This window comes from Hylaeus volcanicus, chromosome 6 (genome assembly GCF_026283585.1).
Source record: "Hylaeus volcanicus isolate JK05 chromosome 6, UHH_iyHylVolc1.0_haploid, whole genome shotgun sequence".
Classification (NCBI taxonomy): Eukaryota; Metazoa; Arthropoda; class Insecta; order Hymenoptera; family Colletidae; genus Hylaeus; species Hylaeus volcanicus.
Window position 1 is genome coordinate 4,449,406 of NC_071981.1, and position 784 is coordinate 4,450,189.

Sequence of the window (784 nt, forward strand, 5' to 3'; positions counted from 1 at the left end):
AAAAATCATCGAAATCGGTGAGGATGTACCTGTTCTCTATAATTACCAAAGTTGTTCAAAATGTTGATTTCTACAACATATTTAAAAATCATCGAAATCGGTGAGGATGTACCTGTTCTCTATAATTACCGGCAATTTTTTCAAATTCATTTCTATTCCCGTGCAGCCCATCTCTAATAGTATTTCCTACTCTCTGGAGATGGCGTGGGGTCGTGCAGATTTACGAAAACCTCTTATCCCATCGTTGTTACAGATTACACGTTGCGCAGAAGACGTCCAATGACACTTCGCATCGGGCCACGTTTGAGTCTTCCAAATAAAAGTACCTCGGCCCCGACCACCACCATCGATGGAGAATGGCCAGCACTCGGGTAAGCGATGATTTTTTTCCTCTTCGTCCTGTCTGGTATCGATTTATCGCCAACGCCAAACCGATTAACCGATACTTGAATGTACCGAAAGGATCGCTCTTGTCTCCTATTTCCTATTTCCTATTTCCTATTTCCTGTTTTCTGCAACTTGGAGACGTTCTTTGGAAGTCTGTAACAATTCGAATCTTGAACGTACGCAATGCGCTTGGACGTTATCGCAACGACCGTGATATCGGTTGATAACGTCGTCTGTTTTACCATTATTCGATTCAAGGATTTTTCCTTGGTCCGGGGTGCAGCACCATCCGCGTTACCCTAACAACTCGTGCAATATCGACTGGAAGCTTGCCTCGATTATAACCGTGTTATCATACGGACAATTCGGCACAGTTAGCGTCAACGACGAGATGTTT

The 784-nt window shown here is 43.6% G+C and overlaps 1 protein-coding gene across 1 annotated transcript in view; it reads left to right on the forward strand.

Annotated features, from left to right (window-relative positions):
* The window catches only part of LOC128879126 (uncharacterized), an 8,626-nt gene extending 8,251 nt beyond the window's left edge, over nt 1-375 (forward strand). Inside the window, exon 3 of the mRNA XM_054128016.1 lies at nt 254-375. Within this exon, the coding sequence (XP_053983991.1) occupies nt 254-375 (122 nt within the window). The remainder of the gene's footprint in view (nt 1-253) is intronic.
* The last annotated feature ends 409 nt before the right edge of the window (nt 376-784 follow it).